This window comes from Podarcis cretensis, assembly GCF_951804945.1.
Source record: "Podarcis cretensis genome assembly, chromosome: 1".
Classification (NCBI taxonomy): Eukaryota; Metazoa; Chordata; class Lepidosauria; order Squamata; family Lacertidae; genus Podarcis; species Podarcis cretensis.
This window is the reverse complement of record NC_137170.1, coordinates 79333483-79356570: the sequence shown is the minus strand read 5'-3', so window position 1 is coordinate 79356570 and position 23088 is coordinate 79333483. Positions and strand designations below refer to the sequence as shown.

Genomic DNA, 23088 nt, shown 5'->3' with positions numbered 1-23088 from the left:
AAAGTTCTTCCTGATGATTATGTTATTTTTAATAGAGTAAAACATATTTAAAGTAGAAAGGACAGCCAATTCTAGTGGAAGTGTGTGAACACATACTCAACATCCTAGACATACACTTGGTAGCCTGAAGGGTTATTAGCATTTAAGATGCAACCTTGTGAAGTTAACTTTTAAAATGAGACCTATAAATGGGAGTGAAAAATAGGGAGCCTTTTAGAAGCAACATATGCCTAGGAATAGCCCAAAGTAAACAAACTTCATGAGAGGACGGCATTTCTGCCAAATTGTTACCTATTAAAAGTCCAGTGATTGGCAAAAACTTCTGAGATCACATGAGGAAGCTTGTGTTGATTGTTTACTCCTTCCCTAAGACCCGATACTAGTCATGTTGCAATGATTAATTCATTATAATCAATTGCGTAGATAAAAAACCAACACATTTTTACAGTATCTGGTTGCTCTATTGAGAATCTCAAAGGGTAAGATACATATAACAGGCAAGCCAGACACAGTTGGGGTTTTTTAATTCATTTTATTAGGTTACCTGCTTAATTTAGTACGGTGTTTAAAAATTGATTTTAATGATAAATTAAGTTCAAGAAAATAAAAATCTGTTTTACACACACACACACACACACACACACACAAACAAACACAGTAGAATTAAACTCTGGTTTGCTTGTTTTTACCTCACACTGGACTTTGCACAGCACTCTTGCCTCAGACATTATTTTTGGCTGAAACATGCCTGAGTGAAGACTGCATGTTCACATGAGTTTATACAATCACGTGAAAAGAGAATGTCAGCACTGCAACATTCCCAGTCATTCTCATACAGCAAAATTTCTATTTAACCATATGCTAAGAAACAATCCAAAACAAAATTTATTTTAAGTCATAGCTAAACACTCAGGGGGCAACATTCATAGGACGGGTTGGGGGGAGTTTCACAACGGAATGACTCAGAAAAGTAACCACATAACAGTTTTTTTCTATAATAAAAAAGTCATGCACACTCTCCCTCACTGGCATATTTGAGAATCATGAGATATGGACCTCAGGATCCTCAACTGCATTCCAGGTACCCATTTTGATTTAGATTTTTAAAACTGAAGAGCTCAGCATTTCATTTTTTTTCTTGAAGGATATTTGTACCATTTGGTCTCTAGAGCTTCCTTGAACTCTGCTGAACTGAAAACTTGTAACTTTTTACCGCCGACACAGATTGGTGCCACTATTCCCTACTTAAAGCATGGGCTATTGTCCTCAAAAGCCGCTTGCTTCCCAGTTAGCATGGAATGGCTAAGATACTTGTTACCCCTTAGCAGACTTTAACCAGCCTTATTACTAGTACAAAAGTGTAGTTAAGAGAGACTAAAATGTGGGTTTTATTATTTCAGTGCACGATTATGTTTAGAATGGGAACTATAATTCACACTGGTGATTGCAAGTACACATCTAAGCATTACTCCAAATTTACTCAGAATAGAAGGGCATGCACAGAGCTTGATAGGTCTGTGTTTATGGCATAAGTGTTGGAGATTGTAATACAGACCTCCCTACACCTGAAGGATCATTATCTACACTATCAAACTCAAATTAGCTCTGGACTAGAATAGGATTCCTTGGACCTCAGAGGACCCATAAGGCCTCTGGACCTTCTGCTGGAAAGCCCTAATCTATAGGAGCAAGAACTGAATTGCAGACTTCCACCACTCACAGATATGCCTGAAATGACCTCATTAGATTTTTCTTTCTTTCTTCCTTTCTTAATGTGGACTGTAGACATGTTGGCCAATAAGTCCTTAGGAGCTAGAAAGCTTAGGAAGCAATGATTTTAGGCTATCTCCACATTGTAAATTCAAATGATTCACAGCTTCTGTAGGAACTTCAGTAGGAACAGAGTGAAGTGTGGTTCCATGAAAACACAAGGGGCCTCTTAGAGCTTTCTCTAGAAGGGACGTGCATGAGATGCAGGCCAGAGAGGTTTCCTCAGGATGTGAAGCTGATGGAAGAGGGGAAATCTCTAAGGTGAGAGCTGGGAGGGTTAACTCTTCTGTATGTGGAATAAGGATCAAGACATAATCGTGACAGAGGGCTTGGTTTTATATATACATATAGTGTCCCCCCTCTTTTCTTTATTTCTGCTTCCTGTCTTGTTTATCATTATCTTTCTTTAGATTAGTTTGGTTTTTTATTGTTATCTTATGTTGAAAACTCACAATAAAATTTAATATGAAACGTGATAAAGCTTTATCTACACTGCTGAAGCACCACAAACATTTTAAATGTTTAATTCAACATGTTTGAACAATGTGTGTCTGAAATGTGGACATATTCTAAGTTTGCAGCAATAAGAATGCCAGCATTAAACATTTCAATTGACAGCTAGTATGAAGGACTGGAAAACAACACCACTCTGCTTTATTAGCTTGGTCATGCTACACTAAAATTGGGGCTTAGGAGTATTCATGCAAAAAACAAGTAGTGCCTTTTCCCTTTACTAGCAACAGTGCTGAGCCACATCTCAGCAGGAAAATCTCCTGGCAAGCAAGCAGCAGCTGCCTTAGTGGTAGCATTGCTAACTGGAGCCTGTTTTATTTAGGCACAGATATTTTCTTTTTATCAGTATTTTTACATAAACCCTTGTTTTCACCTGGACAAAGGTTCACCTGTCATTAAAATAAAGCTTCAAACCATAAAATCTCTCACACACCATTAGATTACATTTTGGGTACCACTTCAGTTTTCCTTCATGTGACAAAAGTATTGTTAAAAAAAGTTTTCTTGCAAGGGGTTGCTTTAAAACGAGGTCCCCGCTGCTCTTTCTTTTTAAAGTGCAAAAAACTAATCCTGAAGATTGTGCTTCTTAAAACACTAAATCATTGTTTGATTTCTACTTCAGAAATACCAAAGCACATCAGTGCAGATGTTCCAGGCCTTGACAGAGAATCTGTAGTCTTATGGTGGGCTCAGACATGTGGTGGCAGCGGCGGCAGCAGCAGCGAGTCCTTTAAGGCCTCCTCTTTCAAAGTGGCATTTGGTCATTTAAGCAAGACAGACATTGCAATAGAGTTTTAAATGATGATTAGATGTGAAAGTAAACAAGGGCTTACAGTGATGAAAAAGCAGCATGAAATGAAGCAAATTAAATTATTAGATGCAGCTCCTATTATAAACCAGTTCCAGCAATTTCTTTCTGTTATTTTGTGAGTCAGCACCATCAGTCCGACAATCAGTCTTCTAAAACGTAATGATTCTAACATTTAATGTTCAAGATAAGCAAGGAAACCATGCTTTAAAACCCCACATTCTTCAGGCCTTGTTTTCATACGATGGAAAAGTAAAAAAAAAAAAGTGCCATATTTTTAAAATAAATAAAACATCTCCCCCTGCTAACTCAAAGGGTCCAACAATAGGAGGGCCAGATGTAAGACAAGAGAGGGGCTCCTGTACCTTTAATATTTGTGTAGAAGAGGGAATGTCACAACAGGTGCAGCTTTCATAACAAGAAACATCCGCTGATGCTTCCCTCTTCTACGCAGCTATTCAAGGTGCAGAGTTCCTTTCCTCTTCTGCGTCTGGCCTAGCCTAGCCAACAGTGACATGGGCATTAGGAACATTTAAGACATCTCCAAGGGCAAATGTAAATAGCCACACCATCTGCATACCTAATTCATTTCATTTCTTTGGAATGGGATATAAGAAATATTGAGGCGCAGCAACAAGAAGACAAAGTCCAAGTTGCAGGAGGGGGGGGGATGTCTCTTAAACACGCTATCCTCCAAAATCAGACTGTCCCACCCCCTCAAAAAAAAAAAAGGAATTTGCAAAGCTTTAACAGATTTTTTAAAAAATATAAAATATTTCCCTGCAATGTTGCAGGCAGCACTGTTCTCAGCACCTGAGAAGCAGGAAATAGAAATAAAGGGGAAATTACCAGAATTAGCATTGATTTTGATACTTGGGTTACTTTGCTCTGATGGAAGAGTAACTGTTGAAACAAACAGAAGAAAACCAGGCTTCTATCTCTGAGAGAGAACATAAGAGATATGGAGAGCCCTGTGGAGGTTAACAAGCCACCTTCTGCTGTCAGTTTTGGTCTGAATAGGAAAACTAGCTGGCACCCTTAAAAAAATTATCATTGCGGGCCAGTAAAGAACTGGTATCTGAACTGGCGTGAATATAGCATAATTCTTTGACTTCGGTGTAACTGAACCTCAAGAAATGTGCAAGATTATTTCCACTGATTTCAGCTAAGCTAAGTCTTTCTATGCCATCTGGCATTCTGCAGTGTTTACAGCCACATCAGAGATCAGCTTTCCCTAAGTAACCCTTTGGCATTTTTTGTGCTCCCAGAGGGAAACAGGAAAGGAATACAGGTACAGGTCAAAACACAGACAACTGAAACACTGGGTGGAACAGCAGCATTACCAGCATCAACTAGGCTGATTGAAAGGAATGTATTACTGGGTTGGGGTTTTTTTTTTTTGTTTTTAATCCAGCATGATTTTAAAAAAAAATTGATCCCAAAATTATTCAGTTCTTCCCTATCACAATGGCTCAGCTAGTTTGCGACACTGGACAGCACTGTGTTTCCACAGATGCAGCTCCTTAGCAGTTGAGTGCACATCTGCAGGGAGGACATTTCACCTGCGCACACTCATTCAGGAAGTGTTAGTCCCTTTCACAAATTCTAAATACAAAATGCGCCTTTCCCTTTCCCCTCCTCCTTTGATATCCAAAGAGTTCACTTCAGTCCAGCTAATTTAGGAGAGGGATGTTTAGGAGACCTACATGAAAACAAAACATTTTTATTTCAGAAATTACCCGCCTTTTCGAATGACAAACTGGCCTCCCTTTAATGGATAGCAGCCCCTTGGCTTCCCCAGAGGCCTGAAACCAAGAATGGGTGGGGGTGGGGGGAGGAAAGTCCTTTGCTCTTTCTTGATTTGTTGGTCATTCTCCCCTAGCCAAGAGGAGAAAAAGCAGGTCTGTAAGACAGTCTGTGCTAACCAGTGTCTTTTGAGATTGATAATTAGAAAGGAGATATGCATAATCAGGTATCTTCCCTGGCATAATGGTGAGGCCATGTTGACTGGAGGGGGGGGGGACTTGGTTTGGAGACAACATTCATTCCCCCCCCCCATTACTGTTTTAACTCCTTGTGCTGTTGCTCTGATAGCACGGTGACAAAGAATACTATGATGAATTCCAATTGGATGGGGAGAGGTGTGAGAGGTTAATCCCGGCGCATCGGAAGCATGTCTAGGAAATATTCAGCAATGCCGATGAAATACACAACTTGTGCAATACCAAAGAGTGGGGCGATGACCAGGGCTCTGCAATATGCCCCCTTCAAAAAGGCTGTGGGACCTTCATTCCGCCAGATTTTCCTAAAAAGGCACACAAAGAAATCAGTTGAGACTATGTGTGTTCACCACAACTCCCATTTAAGTGTTGCCAATCAGAATATCTGTTACTTCAGTAATGCCCGCCCCGCCCGTTTTGCTTTAGAGCACACAGTTATCTATAACAAACAGGCTTTCCCACATGAGCAGCATACTTTACAAAGGCATTTCATGTACAATGAAAAACCAATTTCCTGCTCATCTCAATGGCTATTTGGCCAGGAATAGCATAAAAATGGTTATCTGCTGCAAATTACGTTCACATATGTGTCAGCCTTTGCCCAAACAAAGCTCAGACTAGGTGATTTTCACATCCTTGTTTGGGACACACAACACTGGGTGGGTTTCCAGGCTTGCTTGTAGTGGATTTTAAGAGCAATGCAAAATAAATGATGGGAGAGGTGAAGGAAGCAGCAGCTGATGGGGAGGTATCTGGCTTCCTGGCAATGGAGTTGCTGCCACTTAATGGGTGAGAAGAGTGGGAGGGACCAGGCAGTGGGGATGCCAGCAGTGTGTGGTTGCCCCTGTGGAGCCAATCTTGCACTCCCGCCAGCATACCTGCACAGCACCAATGCTCATGCCAAGCCCCCTGCTGCTTCACCCTTCCCCATGCTGCTAAGTGGCAGTGACTCTGGGAGCTCAGGTGAGCAGTGCTGTCCCTTCCTCCCAGTTGCTACTGGATGTAGGATGAGACACATTTCAAGGTTGGAACCTACCAACGGGCCCAGTTAAAAAAACAAAGGGCCCTGCTGGATCAGACCATGGGCCTATCTAGTCCAGCATCCTGTTCCCTGCAATAGTCAACTGGATGCCTATGGGAAGTAAGTCCACAGCCGCCTCTCTTCTACTGTCGTTCCCCACACCTACTGGCAACTTGTGCCTACTATGGCGTCTCCAATCCTAGAGGAAGTGTATAGCCATCAAGGCAAGCTGCCATAGTTACTATACTGTATTTCATTCGCTGTATTTTAATAAGAATCTCACAGTTTTATCAAAGTGGATTTGGATACATCCAGCAGCAGCAGCCCCCACAAGAAACATGTATCAAATTCATATATGAGTAAAATTCTGTTTTTATGCCTGCAACACAATCCTTTTGGTAGTAAGCCTCTGTGTTCACTGGTATCCTTGGGACAAACACCCAGGTTTTGCCGACTGCTGATCACTCTCAAAAGATCATTTACCTGGCACAGTCTATGATCCCTGAGTATGTGTCCTCGTTGACCCCCCTCTGCAAGGACTGCAATCTTGTCTTGATTACTGGGGAAAGAAGACAGCAGCGTTTGACACAATCAGTGCTCTAGTCTGTATCTAATTAATTTCTCCAGGCTTCCTTTAGCTGTTTAGGCATATACAAGTATCCCAGCACTGCTAAGCTGGAAGAGATTTTTATGACCTCCCCTTTTACAAATCTCTCTCCATGAACAGATTACCGGTAGTCTTTATCATCCGGACATGCTTTTTACTTAGCTCTTCGTTTGCTTCTGTCATTATGATGAAGTTGCCTCCCTCCTTTAACACATTATGCTGCACCTCTGCCACATTCTGCATCAACTGCAAGGCTCTTAGACTCTGACTATATCACAAAGAAGTGGGACTCAAAATCTTGGGACACAAGAAGTGGGACACAAAATCTTGCAATGCATTTCTGGTGTATGAGTGCTACCTGAGTCTGTGGCTGATGGGAGCTATTTGCTCCCTGGAGGATTCAGATGTTCCTCTGTTAAGGTGTGGTACCCGAGGGCTCCCTTCTTCAAGGGAGAAACATTCTTTAACAGGCTACAGCCCTGGTTAGCTCAGGAGAGCTGTAAGCCCCCTTGTTGCTTTCAGGATGTTCTCCCCGCCCCTCAATCAAATGGCAAGAGATCAGGCAGAGATCACCTCTATATCTGACATGCATTTAGCATTCCTTCAAAGATAATCTGTAGTACAGAATTTCCCCTTTCTACAAGAAGGGCCTGTGGCTGACTGCATCTCTTCAATTCTCTTTCTCAAGTGGAAAGTATACAAACCTCCACTAGCTGGAACAATCAGGATAGCAGCTTCTCTTACTGTGGTAATGGGTGCTTTGCAACTTAGATCTTTCCCCCCTCTTTCTTAACACTGCTGTAGTCCACTGCATTATATGCCAGCTTGCCTCCTGTGACAGTGTGCTTCGTGAGAACACAAAAACACCAGTGTTCACACTCTTTCCTCAGTTTCCCCCTGTTGCCAACTGTTCTGGTGAACCTCCCCACATTTCACATGCACAGCGCCTTGACCGAACTTTGCTGCAGTACCTACCATCACAAGGATTCACTGCTACAGCTGCTGTGCTGCCAGCCAGGCACCCAGCAAGGAAGGACACATAGAATGGAGCCTTGACATCCGGGGTTGTCTGCCCTAGTTTGTTCAGGTTTGCAAACAATGGAAAATAAACAATGGAAAACGGTACATCCCTGCAGAAGGAGAAGCAAGACCATGAGGGACAAGGGAAGAGCTCTTTCCTTTAGTCCTTTAATACCAAGCTGCCTCATGCCTCATGCCAATTGTGAGGGGTGGTTAGTTGTGCACAGAAAGAAGATTCCCCTTTCCATAGTTTTCAAATGCATCAGGTATTTCTCTTTCTACACTGTTCTCATTTAGTGCTATGAAACTCCAGTGCAGTGTATCGCCATCTCCCTCCCTTACCCACTCTGTCCCCATCCCTAACTGAGTCAATACCCAGGGAACAAGATGTGTTCCTATTCATTCCTTGTTGTTACCCCAGACTACTGGGCACCATTTGGATTTTAGGTCCTCCAGAGTGCTAAAGGTGTGCCCTACCTTAGCAACGTAGCGCCAAGTCCCTTATAAAGTCCTGCAATGCCTTTGCTCCGAAGCAAGTCCCTTGTGATTTGCATTGCTGTTGTCCGCGTCTCCACAACAGACTCTGCTGCCCCAGCACCAGTGGAAGGGTTTAACTGAGCTTGTGCGGCCATTAGCTTCTTCTGAGCAGCTGAAGAGGAATCAAGACAGAGTTGTCATTTACCGCAATAAACATGAATGCAGCATGCAAGTTACATACAATGACATAACATAAATGTCTTGCTTCTGACAGGAGGACGAATAGGCCAGCCACAAATGTAATGAACTGAACATTGCTTAAGGTCAGTTGTACTGCCCTCTGATAAGTCACTAGAAACCGCCTTTATCCAGTTAAGTTGTGCTGTTGAATTTTAGCTCTAAGTAAAATATTTATGTGACTGTCACAACACCATATTCTCTGAGCATATCACAGGATTTAACACACAGTGCACTCCACTGTCATATATATATATATATATATATATATATATATATATGACAAAGCATTTACCCAGAGATCTATGCAGTCTGTTCACTTCTTCTCCCCCAAACTACTTCCACTGCACTTCTCCTATTTTATCAGAAGATGGAGCCCATGTAAATCCCCTGAGCTAATATATTTGCTCACATAGCCTCTGTTGCAACTGAGGCACTAAATCCCAGTATTGTGCTGCAGTGAGAATCTTTCTGCAGCCTTCTAATTTAACACATTAGTAACAGAGGATTTGAAGTACAACTGGAAACTGGTAAGATACAAAAAGATTCAGAGGCAAATGGGCAATCAGAAGCAGAGGGAGATACTAAGTCCCAGCGATGAGTGGTTGCTATTCACAATAGTTCTGTCTAACAAGATATTTATATTGGAGCTTTTGAAAACAAACAGCGTTGGTGGTTCAATTCTGTGGTTGAAAAAATTTCCCACTGAACTCCTCTGTGCTAAGCAGTTCCTGCATTATTAGAATTCATTGTTAATGCAATAGTGAGTATCATTAAGCTATCCCCTCTCCCAACACACACACACACACACACACACACACACACACACACACACACACACACACACATTTCCCCCTATGTTCCACACCTGTCAACAGAAAAGATCCAGTATTCTAGATTTTGTCCTGAAATTTACTTGGGGGGAAATGAGACAACACAACAATGGTAGGTAAGGTTGTTTGGGGCAAGAACACAAGTTCTTAATGCTTAAGGGCTTTGGCACACTGCCAGACCTTCTAACTGGGGTGGAAATAGAAAGAAAGTGTCATAGAAAGAAAACACCATAAGGAGCAACTATTCCTCCTCCCTTTTTTGCATTAGTTATCCAGTTTAATAATTCACAAGCTGAACGCAAGCTATTGTTTTACCAGCCTCCTCTTCCCTATACAGATATCTAAAGATACAATTTCAGGCTCTCTCTCATCAGGAGAATGGAAAGAGAACAACTCATCATTTGGCTCCCAAGGCTGAGGTCCTTCCCAGTGATGTAATATATCCTGGAGCTACTCAGGGAAAGAACGACTTCAGTTAACAGAACTGCTGAAAGGGCTCCGAATCCCTAAAATTTATTAAGGTATATATTGTATATTGTAACTGATTGTGTCATTATGTTGTGTTCTCATTATACTCAGTGGCATGCCCCACGTTTTACTGATTCACTGTTGATGGCCTTTGGGCTAAGCAATAAAAACTTAGTTTTGGATATTTGCTGAGGATATTTGTATATCACCCCTTAATAAAACCTGATCCCAGGGCAGTTCAGTCCTATTTCCCTCCCACCACTGCCCTCCCATCATCTGCGAAGCCACGGGAGACATTTTCTGTTGCTGCATGGGCATGGTGAGGAGAGAAGAGAGACAGGTGAGGTACCAATTCGGCCTGCATCCTGCAGCTGGATTTTGAGCATCTCCATGGGAGTGGTGACAATCACCTGGCAGGTCCCTGCCCCACAGCCAGCCAGCATTTCCTTAATCAGGGTCAGCTTCTTCCTGACAAAAATATAGGAAAGAGAAGGAGAGAGAGACAAAGAAAAATCAGCTGATTGACCCCAACTGGGTTAACCTGTCTCCAGGCAAAGCAACAGCCAGGCTTGTTTCTCTCTGTGATAAGCCTTGTCTCTGTCACTTATGGATCACAGAAGGAACAAACCCTGGGGAATGTTAGTCATCAAACATGCCCAATTTTGACTTGATTGGTAATGAATGCAATGCAGTAAAAAAGGCTGGAGGTAACCAAGTGACTTAAACTATCCAAGGCAGTGAAGAGACACTCAAGAGAAACAAAAAATGGTGTTGGATATCCAAATGCACAGTGCTGAATAATACACCACCAAAGACCAGCTTTCACCACAACCAAAGCCATTATTTGGTGAGAAAGTCCCCCCAGAAGCTCAGGGAAATGCAGAAGCTTTGCTTCTGATCCAGTGAGCATCTGTTGCCATTGTGCTCCTACGAAAGGTACAGGCAAGCTAAACAAGTATAATCCCCCAGGCACTTAGGCAAGCAAGTGCACATCCAAAGAAAATTAAATTGTAAACACTGCAGGGGGGTGTGCAGCAGAGAGAATTTCCAGAAGACTAGTTGTGTTAGTATGGACCAGGCAAAAATTTGAAGGTTGGTGGTTAACATGGGGCTATTCAGGGGCTCATCTTGCAAATAAAATCTCTCTGATGGCAAGCAATTCATCTATCCCTGATCTCAGATCCCCAGCAGTAAACACAGAATACATTCAACTGCTTTCATCAGTTCTTCTCATAATGATTCATCCTCTGTCCAAATATAAGACATATAATCCACAGGCAGAACCGTCACTGTCATACCAAAATCCATTGGCCAAGGGGAGAAAGCAAGAACTATGAAGGAGGAAAGCTACTGTGCAGCAGTGGCTTGTGAGGGGATGTGGGGGTGCAAAGAGGCAATGCACCCACCAGAACAAGCATAGGACAAGTTGAGCTGAGCTTTGGAGCAACTGCGGCCACCCCAGAGCTCCCCCAATCTTACCACCACTGTGATTTTATTTACTTGTATCTATTTTTATATATTTTTTGTTTTATGGTGTAAACCACTTTGAGACTATGTGGAATAAAGCAATAACATAAAGTTGTTGCTGGTGTTGTAACAAAGTAAATAAATAAGATGTTCATTAGGTTATTTAAAAGGCGGGGATGGGGAACATATGGTCCTCCAGAAGATAATGGTGTTACTAGACCACAACTCTCATCATCCCAACCATTGGCCATAATTTCTGGGACTGATAGGAGTTGGAAGTCCAACAGCATCATTGATGTCTGGAGGGCCACACCTCCCCCCCCTCTTTAAAAGGGATCACAAACTGGACAGCCTAAATAACGAAGTGCCTAAGATAGATCAAAGGCAAAACAAATCAGAAAGAATTGGAGATCTGAAATGACCTGTCCACTTTTAGTCCCTTAAACCTGCAGGATATTAAACATCTTATTTTTAATGGGAGTCCATTTAAAACAAAACAAAACAAAAAAACCACATGACAATTTGCAGCATTAAGGCAGGCAGTAAGATTTCCATTTACTAGAAGGTCACACATTAAGTGAGAGAATAATTTCTCACTGTGTCCCATCCAAATTCCCTGACACTTTCCACTCTGGAATGATGTGATTGTCTGATGGAGCTGTGCAGAATCTGTCCATGTGTTCAGCACCATTTACTCAACTGAAAACTATTTCATCTAACCCCAATTAATCAAGAAGTTGGTAATCCTACTGGAGGTGTGGGGGAGGTGAGGTCACCTTACAACTGCTCCATTTAGACCAGTACTCAGGTTTAAGAACGGTTTAAACTGGATATCAGGCTTATCTCTATATGGCCTTTCAGGTGGCCGTCCACCTTGCTTACTTGTATTAGCAAGGTTCAGATGCCTGCTTGCAGATCCACCCATGAAGGCATTTCCCAATGGCTGCTTCCTCCAGCAATTATGCTGCTTCTATGAACAGACACATTGATTCAGCACATTATCACTAGCATCCCACAACGTGAGTATGTCAATTGCTATGACGGTCGCTTCTGACCAAATGGAGAGGCAGGATTGGCATAGATGGGACAGCAACCATTGCACCAAACTAGGCAATCAAAAGTGAAAACCCTCCCAACATCTGGGGGATCCTGTTAAGATACTTCCCATTTAACATCCTGCGTTGCTGCTACAACAACACTGGGAAGCTCCTGTCTAAGAAGAAACTGCTGCTATTGCAATAACCAAATGTACTGCAGTGCTTCGAATTAGTAGAATATTATCTGACACATTGAATCCCAGCACTTTGCAATGGGAGGGATAAGGATAAACTTATATCATCACTTTAGTTGCCCACAGTAAGGAGAAAAACATCAGGAAGCAGCAGGCTATGTGAATTTGGTTTAAAGCCCAAAGAGAGCCAAAAGAAGGAGAAAAATCTCTTTACGAATACGGAAAATTCTCCAGACACAAAACTGCTCAGTTGCTGTACTTCCTCAGGAGATTTAGAACAGCCAAGGATCCTGGCCAATGGATGGCAACTTGCCCTAACAGCTAAAGGTGCAAACGGCGGCCTGTCAAGTTTACTCCTTCCAATCCAAGCACAACAGCTTTGAAGCTTAGCATCTGTGAACCGTCAACAACTTCAACCCTGTGGAAGAAATCAGGTAGCATAAAGTTCACCCCCCTTGCCTAAGGGAACTGCCACTGCTGAAAGCTTCCTCAAGTACTTTGTTGACTTCCCTAAAGATATAACAGAATTGCTTCAGGGAACTACAGGCAGTTAATTTCGAAGACTGCATGGCTGCTGTTTGGATTCATCCTCCTTTCATCTGAGGGGATTATAGGTGGAAGGCCGCAGTGAAGATTATTAAATCACTAAATATAGATTTCTCCTTTGAGAACATAGGAAGGAATTTTTCCATATCAAATCACATTGGTGTGAAGGGAAATTAAAGAGCTGTTGACATTTTCCCCAAACAATTCATTATTGCAGTTGACTAGCTACATGCATGTGGAAGTGGAATCTGGTAGGGAGGGTCTCCATTTTCTATAAAGTCATACCTCGGGTTACAGACGCTTCAAGTTGCGCGTTTTCAGGTTGTGCACCATGCTGAACCCGGAACTACCGGAACGGGTTAATTCTGGGTTTTGGCACTGGCGCATGTGCAGAAGCGCTGAATCGCAACTCGCGCGTATGCAGACGCGGTGCTGCAGGTTGCAAACGTGCTTCCCGCACGGATCACGTTCACAACCCGAGCATCCACTGTATTCTTTCTCCGCCCCTCAAAGCTCTTAAGCCACCTCACAAATTTAGGAGAAAATGTGGATATCTTCAGGGAGTGACTGCTTTAGAACTTGAAGTGTAGGGGGGAAAGTTGGTGGCAACCCTTTGAGAAACATTCTCAGTATATATGGGGTATATGCTGCAGTCACATTTTTGAAAGTCTCTAAAACGAGACACAAACTTAATTTCTGTCACAGTGAGTAGAAGATAGTGCATAGTCTACTAGTGGACAACTGGCTAATTTCTAGCAGAACACAAAGAACCTGCTGGTTGCTGGGATATTTGCAGAGAATACTAAGACTAGGTGGATCTTAGTCTGATCCAGCAAGGCGACAGTTTCCATTTCAAGCAAGAGTATATAATCAAGATCAGTAAATACAGTGAAGTAAGGTGGCCAATACTAAATTATTCAGGGCCATTAAAACAAAATAAGATTGTGAAGAACTCCAGACAGACTGAGCTAATGGGCAGTAATATGGCAAAGCATTTCAATGTATGCAAGTGTAAAGTGATGCATGTTGGGTTAAAAAAATCTTAATTTCACATAAATGTTTATGGGGTCTGAACTGGTGGTGACAGACCAGGAATGAGACCTTGGTGTCCTAATGAATAGTTTTCATGAAGATGTTTACTCAGAATGCCACAGCCGTGCAAAAGGCAAATGCCATGCTAGGGATCATTAGGAAAGGAAGTGAAAATAAAACAGCTGGTATCATAATGCTGTTATTCAAATCTATGGTACTATCGCATTTGGAACGCTGTGTACACTTCTGGCCATGCAGAAAAGGGCAGCTCAGATTATCAAGGGGCTCCTCTATGAGGAAAGGTAATAGCATTTGGAACTCTTTAGTTTAGGGGAAAGCTGAGTAAGAGGCAACATGATAGACACTTAAATAATTTATTTATGGTATGAAGAAAGTGGATGAAGAAAAGTTTCTCTCACACACATAAGACTAGAACTCATGGACATCCAATGAAGCTGAATATTAATTTTTTCAAGACAGATAAAGGAAAATACTTATTCACACAATGCATAATTAAATTATAGAAGATGGTCTCCAAATTGGATAGTTTTAAACAAATTTAGGCAATTTCTGTTGTGTATTTCTGTTCTCCAAGCAAAATAGAACACAAAGCAGGAAGTGGGGTGGTTTAAAGATATCGGTTTCCCTGCCGATTTTGATTACGTCCACAAAGAAACAACTAATGCAATAATGCTTAGCAGCTAGGCAGAGCAAGAGCTAAAATCAGCAGCTTTCCAGCCCCACTCTAGAACAACAAACAAAGTGAAGGTCAAGATAAAAAAGCAAAGTTATGTGATACCACAGGAAGGAGTCAACTTGAGTGATGATATGGTACCGAAATGCAGCAATATTTTCAAATGCTTGAAAGTGATTTTGGAAAGCAATGCTTTTTAATTAGAAACATCGAGACACAGTAGCCAACATGAAATTCATGAGACAAGTCAGGCTTCCTTAGAGTGTTGATGTTCTTTACTGACAGTGTGTAGAAGTCATAGCTATGTAATGCAATACAGCCTGGGAATAATATAACTTGTTTGCTTCATTCATGATGGTCATTTTCAAGGTCTTGTAAGTAAGTATCCCTGTGGCAAAGTTTGCCATACTGAAATCCTATGCATGTTTACTTGGAAGCAATCCCACTGGGTTCAACAGGGCTGATTTCCTTGTAAGTGGATTTAAGACTGCAGCCCTAGAACCCTGAAGTCGTGCATCTAGTAATCTAGTACTGTAGTTTTAAGCATTTCTCTAAATTATAGCAAATCCTTTTCTGAGATGATGGAACAGGTGGGCTGCTGTGGAAAAAGAGTTTGTTACTACAAGTGTACTGTGCCTGGAAAAATAAAATTAATTGATTGTTCAACAGAAAACTCATCTCCATGACTTAAAATTGCTGGAGGAGCATCTTACATTGTTTTGTTTGCTGACCGATCCACAGCAATTTTTTTGTAGTCATTTTGTTGTTTTGATATACTGTTTACTGCTTTTGGAGCCTTTGGGTTAAAAATAGGGTTGTTGTTTTTTAAATAAAAGAGTGCCCAGAATTACTGCCACACTGAAATGGGCAGAAGAAAGAGAAGCAGCTCCAAATTTCAGATAATTCCCATAGTCTAAAAACCTATTTTCTTATTCAACAGATACACTATAGATTATGTGCGATAAACTAAGCCATTGTTGACCTTCTCTTGTTGAACAATGCAAAATCTAGTTTTAAGTACCCCTGTAGTTTTTTGTAGATTTGATTTGATGTTAAATTTACAACTCTGGAGCAAGTGATGATTTCCCATCCTTTGAAATGGGAATAAAAATAAAGTAGCGGATTGCTCATTTATGCAGAAAAAAAATAGTTTGTAAATGACAATGAAAATTAAAAGAAAAATGAAATACCCCTGTTGCCTATTCTCAGTGGCTTCTAGAACCCACAGGATCATGAGAAAGTCCATTAGCCGGGGGAGCAGGAAGGGATTAGAAGTGGGGTGTAAGGAATTGGTTGGCTTGAGCCACTAACAACTTATAGTATTCTTAGGCTTATAGGAATGTACACTCTGAATATTAAAACGCTCACCACTCTGCACTACATGGGGAGGTTTTGATATGGAGGAAAGAAAACATATACCTTTTCTGTTCCCCACTATCCCAGTTATACAACAAGACTTCAGGTTTGGGGCTAGTACAATGGGAGAGGTTCAGAAAGGTGAACAATTGTGGTGTGTATGTATTTTCCCCTCCCCTACTCCTAAAAACTACCACCATGAGCCACAAACAGTGCTAAGGCTGCTGTTCCAAGATGACTAAGATCCCTGAAAATGAGCGCATCTGATGATACACTGCAACATTTTGTTGAGCTTCCCAGTAAAAGAAAGATCCCTGTGTTCTGTCCCATCCTTCCAACGTTCTGTCACATTGTAGTGAAGCGTTGGGGAACCTTTTTGGCCCAGTGAGCCAGACCTTTATCTGTCCCCACCCCCATGGGCCAACTTTGATGTCAGATGCTTGGCAGGTGGATTGCCCCACCGACCTTTCAAAGACCCTTGCACAACACTTCCTGAGCGCCACCAGCCATCTGGTTGTCAGGCACTGGGGAGTCACAGCTCAAGGGGCTTTGCTAGGTTTTGCCCTAAACTCATAGCACTGTATGAGGATGAAGCAATTCTGTCAGGAACAGACTTGATCTGTGGTGGTTAGACTCATGTGAGGCAGGAAAAAACTGCCCCTTTCCTAGTGGTGTCTCTGAATGCACATTTGTAATTTCCCACACATAACTAAATAGCTCCAACAAGGAAGAGAAATTGACTGCATCTGGAAACACTCTTATATCTAGGACAATTTGGAGACACTTGCTTAACATCACCGCTCTACTGTCCATGAAATTCAACTGGTTCTACTTTTGGACTTGTGAGCTGCAATGCTTAATGAAGACATTAAATTTCAAGCTACAACAGCAGTGGATTTTTGCTGCCTCTGCAGTCTCTTTACAAAAGCTGCAATAGCATTAACAGGCTGAGTGCTAATGCATTTCCTATCTCTGTGTACATATATAACACATGGTGAATATGCAGTGCTACCATTTTTATCCTTATGCAAACATATCTAGGATGCTGCAAAGCAGTCCCTGTAGCCAGATGTTTTTACCAAGTAAAACCGGTTCCACAGAACTGGACCTGCATTACAAACAAGCCACTTAACATCCACAACATACTAATAATGTCTGCCAAGAAAGGAACTTACAGTACTTTTCTGTGTATAAGCTGAGGGTTTTTTATTTAAAAACTATGTTAAAGTTTGGTGATTGTCTTATACACAGATAGTGCATAGGGGGGACGTGTGATTGGTTGCTGCCGGGAGCTGGAGATTGTCAGCGGCTATTTGGCGTGTCACTGGTGGCTGTGGCAAGGGCTGGTGTTGATTGGGTGTCGCTGTGGTAAATGGGCGGCTTTATGCGAGTGGCAGCATATGTCAGGCGGGTGAGCGATTTCCAGCAATCTCCCCCCAATAAAGCTCAACAACTCTGAGCAATCTCCCCCCATTTTCTGAATTTTGAGTCCCCCAAAATAGTCTTATACAGGAGGGCGTGTTATGCACGGAAAAATATGTTACATTCATCCTACAAGCAATTCAACCTTGGAGACTGTCTTTAGTGGTCATTTTTATTGTAAATACATAGGCTGTGATACACAAGTGCTTGTGGGCCAGGAAATTAATAATTAGGACTACATACAGAAACAACATTTGAGAAGGAGTTATAACACCATTAGGCTAATAACTATGCAGAGTGTTAATGAGACCATCTGAAAACTATCAGTAGTGGTCTTCATAATCAACACGGCTACAGAACTTCAAATGTGGGTTATAAGCACATTAGAATGAGAACTGAAACTCTGTGTGGACCTTCTTAGGGCTTAGCCATGTTTTCTAACATAGAGTAAATTGATATTCCTCATTCAGGCTACTATGCCTGTTCTTTCTGGGGTTGATCAGGGAAAAATTACAACTTTCTACTCTCACCACTTGAAATTTGGGCTGGGACTGTTACAAACTGAAATTTTTATAACTTTTGGGCTGAGCTGAGAAATGAAAACAAGACAAAACACAGCAGGCATAGAGGTGATGCTGCCTGTGGACTGCATCCAAGCTTCATTGCAAAGCGTAGTGGTATTTCTAGGCTTGAAAAAGTAATATATATTTAGCCTTCATTGTTTCAGAGAATGCCTTGAAATAGCTTGAGGGTATCTGTGTTTGACAGGTTCAATAAACAGAAAGCATTTCTACCTTTGTTATATTGCACTACCCAAGAGGCTACTATTTTTATAAATAAAAAAAGACAAGCACCTGTGTTTTTAGGATTAACTACCCTTTTGCAAAATTTTGCCATGAAGCAAGCTCTCAAGGATCGCACATAGTAATGGTCAGAGTGTTTAGCATACCGTACCTTTGTATAGGGAAAGGGGCCCCTGACCATTAGGACCAGTCGTGGCCGACTCTGGGGTTGCGGCGCTCATCTTGCTTTATTTGCCGAGGGAGCCAGCATAAACCTTCCAGGTCATGTGACCAGGATGACTAAGCCGCTCCTAGCAAACCAGAACAGCTCATGGAAATGCTGTTTACCTTCCCGCCAGAGCGGTACCTATTTATCTACTTGTACTTTGATGTGGTTTCAAACTGCTAGGTTGGCAGGAGCAGGACCAAGAAATGGGAGTTCACACCATCGCGGGGATTCGAACCGCCGAACTTCTGATCGGCAAGTCCCAGGCTCTGTGGTTTAACCCACAGTGCCACCTGCATCCCTTAGTATGCCAAAAGGCTAAAATCACCACCAAAGCCCAATATGTTGGGAAATGTGAAACTGATTTTAAAAACACAACAAAATAAAACTGAAATGCAGCTGCAGATGCTCTTCTAGAAAATTTTGAACTAGAATTTTTTCCTATATTAATTTGCATTGACAAATGTTCAGTTTGCTTTGGAAATTGTTCTGGTGCCCTAGAGAGTGATCTAATTTAGCTTGTTTGCTTTACTTGTATTTAGTTAATGAAGCTAAACTCCCATGCTTACCTAATACAGTGTTACCTCCGGTTAAGAACTTAATTCGTTCTGGAGGTCCGTTCTTAACCTGAAACAGTTCTTAACCTGAGGTACCACTTTAGTTAATGGGGCCTCCCAGTGCCGCTGCACTGCCGCCACGGAATTTCTGTTCTCATCCTGAAGCAAAGTTCTTAACCCAAGGTACTATTTCTGGGTTAGCGGAGTCTGTAACCTGAAGCGTCTGTAACCTGAAGCGTCTGTAACCTGAAGCGTCTGTAACCCGAGGTACCATTGTATTGTATTTGCAACTGGCATTCATTCATCATTACTAATGAACAAGCATTTTCCACAGAAAAATAAGGCACTGGGTAATCATCTGCCCCACATTGCTGTCTACAAGGGAAAGGTTTTCTTATCTGTATACTTAACCCCTTTCTGCCTTTGACCATTTTCTCACTAACTGCTTCCCCATCCAGGAAACAAGGCATTCAAATCCTTTCTCCTGCGGGTTGGCAAGCAGGAGAAGTGGAGCCTATTTCGAGTGAAAGGGGGGACAGCCTAAAGAGATGGGTTAATACTCCTTCTGCTGAAATGAGATTTGCATTCCACCCATGGCCACAATCCAGCTTTTAAGAAATGGCGTTTGTAATCTATTTCCCAGGCCCTGAATTTTGCATAAATTCAAGTTTAAAGTGAATTTTAAGTGTCTTGCCTTGGTGAAATGTCATTGGTGAAGGTCATTGAAACAATTTCAGTGAGATTCCCAAAGGCAGTCTCCAGAGGATACACCTCTTGTATCATTTTGCACAAGGCCATTCCTCAAATAATATATTGGTAAAGATCAATCAATCAAACAAACAAACAAACAAAGCAGTTTAACCTCTGTTTGTTAGTGCCAAACTTGCAATTCTTCAGCAGCTAGAATTTACAGCAGAAACAAAGGGCCTCTAAGCATTAACACATGAATAATCACAGATACTGCCTTTGTTTTTGGATATTTTCCCACATTTGGTGGCAAAGTAACCTTGGCTGAGATGCAAAGGAGTCCTTTCAGTCAGCAGCCTCTCACTTTCAATTCCCGGGCATTATCTTGATCAAGTGTGCAGAATGACACATCTACTCTGTTGTATAAAGGCTCTGTAAAATTCAGATACACCTCTACTACTCAATGCCTCTTTTTGATCATCCGAAAGTAATAGTGAGGTAATACCTTTATTAGTTTCAGCTAAGGGCCAAATGTGACGATGATGCTTTAAATGTGCAAATTAAATGTGTTTGGAAATTTCTAGCTGTGGTGTTTCCGATCAGCATCATGGCATGCAGGGAGAGGGTTGGTAACCTTTTGCCTTTGCAAAAAAAAAATAAAAAAATCTCGGGTCCCACCAAATGCTGCAGACAGAAAAGTATAGTCACTGTCCCTTTGGTCATATAAAAGGCAGCAGTTACTGGGGTTGTCGTCTCTGGTAGGAGGACTTCATGGTATGCACAGTGTCCTGCAACCAATCCAAGGAAATTGCCAGGAGAGTGTGTGACAATCAACCTAGAAATGCAATTGCATCTTTCCTAGTCCATGAATACCTCCACAATTGGCCTTGGGCAAACAAGATATTGAATATTGCGTAATCTTCTTTGCAATTATTTCTAAAAAGCTTAACATTTGAACCCCAAAATGATCTCTCTGTGATGAGCTACAATACATTAATCATTACTGAACAAACCAGTCTACTCAGATGCCAACTTTGTTCTCAAAGGAGAGCCCCGATGGGACCAGCAGGCATTCTCTGCACTGGCTCCTTGTTTGCGGAATGCTCTCCCAAGGAAGGCTCACCTGGTACCTTCATTATACATCTTTAGGCCCCTGGCAAAAATGTTCCTCTTCAACCAGGCATTGGGCTGATTAATATTCTTTGTCCTTTTAAATGTGTTTGTAGGAAGGAGGGGTCATTGCTTTGCTTTGTTTTTATTATGCATTTTGTGTTTTTATTTTGTATTTTTATGTTGTGAACTGCCCTGAGATCTTCAGATGAATGGCAATATATTACTTTAATAAATTAGTAAGTGAAAGGGAATAATATTGTCTTGAGCTATGGTCTCCACAAAATAGGGACAAGTCACCTCAAACCAAATGCAAAGCAGCAAAACAAAGTGCATCCACCAAAAGAAAGAGAAACACTTGTCTGTGGTATAAATTAAATGTGTCAGTGGTATCCCATTGTTTTCAAAGCAGACGCAGTCAAGCAGCTGAATAATGCACTTGACTCAGTGGCAACAATACCAAGTACTATGGACAGCTGCCTCAGTGCATCCACACTGGAAGCGATGGGGTGCCATCAAAATATCCCAGTCATGCCACCCCTCCTAGAATCCATTATACACAGTGCCCTCTATCACACTCACCCATCTCTGGCCAGATGATGCCGGAAGAAATCATTGGCAGCTAGTTTGATGGCTTTTTCTGGAGTCACTAGTGTCAGATTCACTGCAGCCCCTGGGCAAGAAATATGGAGAACAGAACGTTAAGAGAATTAGGGAAGACTTAAAAGCTAAAAAATGGTGTTTCTTGGTGACCATCAACCTCACCCAGAAAACTGAGCTGGAGGAGATAAGGCACTGTAGAATCAACAGAAGCTAGAAATGCAGACCAATTCTAGGAGCCACACCAGAAACAAAACTTATGCTATGTTGGAAGCCAGTGGTGGTACCCATTTCCATCCAAACCAATGTTTGCTACTCACATTAGTGTGGCATAGGATTCATTCAGTACTAACTGGGACCACGGATGCACTCCATTCAGATGGGTCAGGGAGGAGGGTTTTTTCTCTAGTGGGGCAGAGCCAGCCAGTCCACTGCCAGCAATCAGATGCTGCTTCAGTTGCATATGCACAAACTGCTACTTGCCCTGCATCATCTAGATCAGAACCTGTGGCCCTCCAGATGTTGCTGGTCTAGATCTCCAATAATCCCTGCCTATTGTCCATGTTGGGACGCAGGTGGCGCTGTGGGTTAAAGCCTCAGCGCCTAGGGCTTGCCGATCGAAAGGTCGGCGGTTCGAATCCCTGCGGCGGGGTGCGCTCCCGCCGCTCGGTCCCAGCGCCTGCCAACCTAGCAGTTCGAAAGCACCTCCGGGTGCAAGTAGATAAATAGGGACCGCTTACCAGCGGGAAGGTAAACGGCGTTTCTTCTGGCCAGAGCAGCGATGTCACGCTGGCCACGTGACCCGGAAGTGTCTCCGGACAGCGCTGGCCCCTGGCCTCTTAAGTGAGATGGGCGCACAACCCCAGAGTCTGTCAAGACTGGCCCGTATGGGCAGGGGTACCTTTACCTTTTATTGTCCATGTTGGCTGGGGCTCATGGATGCTGAGAGCCCAACAGCTTCTGGAGGGACACAGCCCACCCTCAAAAAAGCCCTCTTTCAATAGTTCAAGGCTTAGAAGGAGTCGGTGAATTTTTCTCTTCCAGAGGCATGTCTCTCTTCCCTCTGCCAGCTTTGATTTATTCGCTTTACAAACAGGTTACATCTGTCAAAAAGTGTTAAAAGGCATTGCTCCCTTTAACATACTATGCCCTGACCCAAAGGTCATGCACATTAATGGAGCACACCTCGATTCTGGGGGGAAAGGAAGAACTAGGTGATGGAAACCCTGGTTAAATTCTCACCTCAACTATCTGTTCACTGGGTAGCCTTAGACAAGCCACTGTCTGCTTCATACACATGTGCAGAAATTAAGGTACTCATCTACTTTATAGAATTTTTGTAAAAATTGCTGAGTTCATGAATGCAAAGCACTTTGCTAAGTATTTTTTTTGCACCACAAAAAAGAGAGAGAAGTATTTCCTGTGGTAACTCTGAATAATCATCTCTACTTAATTAACAGCATAGACTGACCTAACTGTGGCCTCAAGCTCCTTTGTTCCGAACTAAAACTTGCCTCAGTTCAAAAAGTGTGTTCAATCTATGCATCCCTATCAGGGTCAGCATCAGGGGTTGGCAGCTAGTTTGCGGCAGACCATACCAAAGCACCTTTCTCCAGTTTCAACA

General features: G+C 42.2%; 1 protein-coding gene across 4 annotated transcripts in view; it reads right to left on the bottom strand.

Annotated features, from left to right (window-relative positions):
• Positions 1 to 622: 622 nt before the first annotated feature.
• The window catches only part of SLC25A22 (solute carrier family 25 member 22), a gene marked incomplete at both ends in the record, with an annotated part of 70214 nt that continues 47748 nt past the window's right edge, over positions 623 to 23088 (bottom strand). For 3 of the 4 annotated variants that reach the window (XM_079971135.1, XM_079971136.1, XM_079971134.1), the window contains 6 exons: positions 623 to 5396; positions 6596 to 6671; positions 7695 to 7849; positions 8217 to 8388; positions 10104 to 10222; positions 21447 to 21537. In XM_079971135.1, coding sequence (XP_079827261.1) covers positions 5243 to 5396; positions 6596 to 6671; positions 7695 to 7849; positions 8217 to 8388; positions 10104 to 10222; positions 21447 to 21537 — 767 coding nt within the window. Of the gene's footprint in view, positions 5397 to 6591; positions 6672 to 7694; positions 7850 to 8216; positions 8389 to 10103; positions 10223 to 21446; positions 21538 to 23088 lie in introns of those variants that run through there. The other variant, XM_079971137.1, reaches the window with a different exon arrangement.